This window comes from Myotis davidii, unplaced genomic scaffold (genome assembly GCF_000327345.1).
Source record: "Myotis davidii unplaced genomic scaffold, ASM32734v1 scaffold609, whole genome shotgun sequence".
NCBI lineage: Eukaryota > Metazoa > Chordata > Mammalia > Chiroptera > Vespertilionidae > Myotis > Myotis davidii.
This window is the reverse complement of record NW_006300164.1, coordinates 2,233,396-2,233,747: the sequence shown is the minus strand read 5'-3', so window position 1 is coordinate 2,233,747 and position 352 is coordinate 2,233,396. Positions and strand designations below refer to the sequence as shown.

Genomic DNA, 352 nt, shown 5'->3' with positions numbered 1-352 from the left:
CACAGCACCCAGGCCCCCCGCACTCACAGCACCCAGGCCCCCCTCACTCACAGCACCCAGGTCCCCCGCACTCACTGCAGCCAGGGCGCCCCACACTGACCTGGGACCTGCTCCAGGCCGGAGTCACTCTGGCCTGCATCCCGCTGTCCAGGGGCCCAGGGACGACCCCCATGCCCCTCCCTGCCCCAGGCCTGTCCCCCTGCAGACCCTGCTCCCTGGGACCCGTAGCTAACTCCGCCCTCATCGTGTTTCTCTTGCTGCTCTAGGGTCCCCCGGGGCCTGCAGGCCCTGAAGGCCGCCAGGGGGAGAAAGGAGCCAAGGTAATGAACCCTCAGAGAGGAGGCGGCCTGGG

General features: G+C 69.6%; 1 protein-coding gene across 1 annotated transcript in view; it reads left to right on the top strand.

Moving 5' to 3' along the window:
* LOC102761370 (collagen alpha-1(V) chain-like) overlaps nt 1–352 on the top strand; it is an 89,263-nt gene that overhangs the window by 67,224 nt on the left and 21,687 nt on the right. Inside the window, exon 25 of the mRNA XM_015572366.1 lies at nt 267–320. Coding sequence (XP_015427852.1) covers nt 267–320 — 54 coding nt within the window. The remainder of the gene's footprint in view (nt 1–266; nt 321–352) is intronic.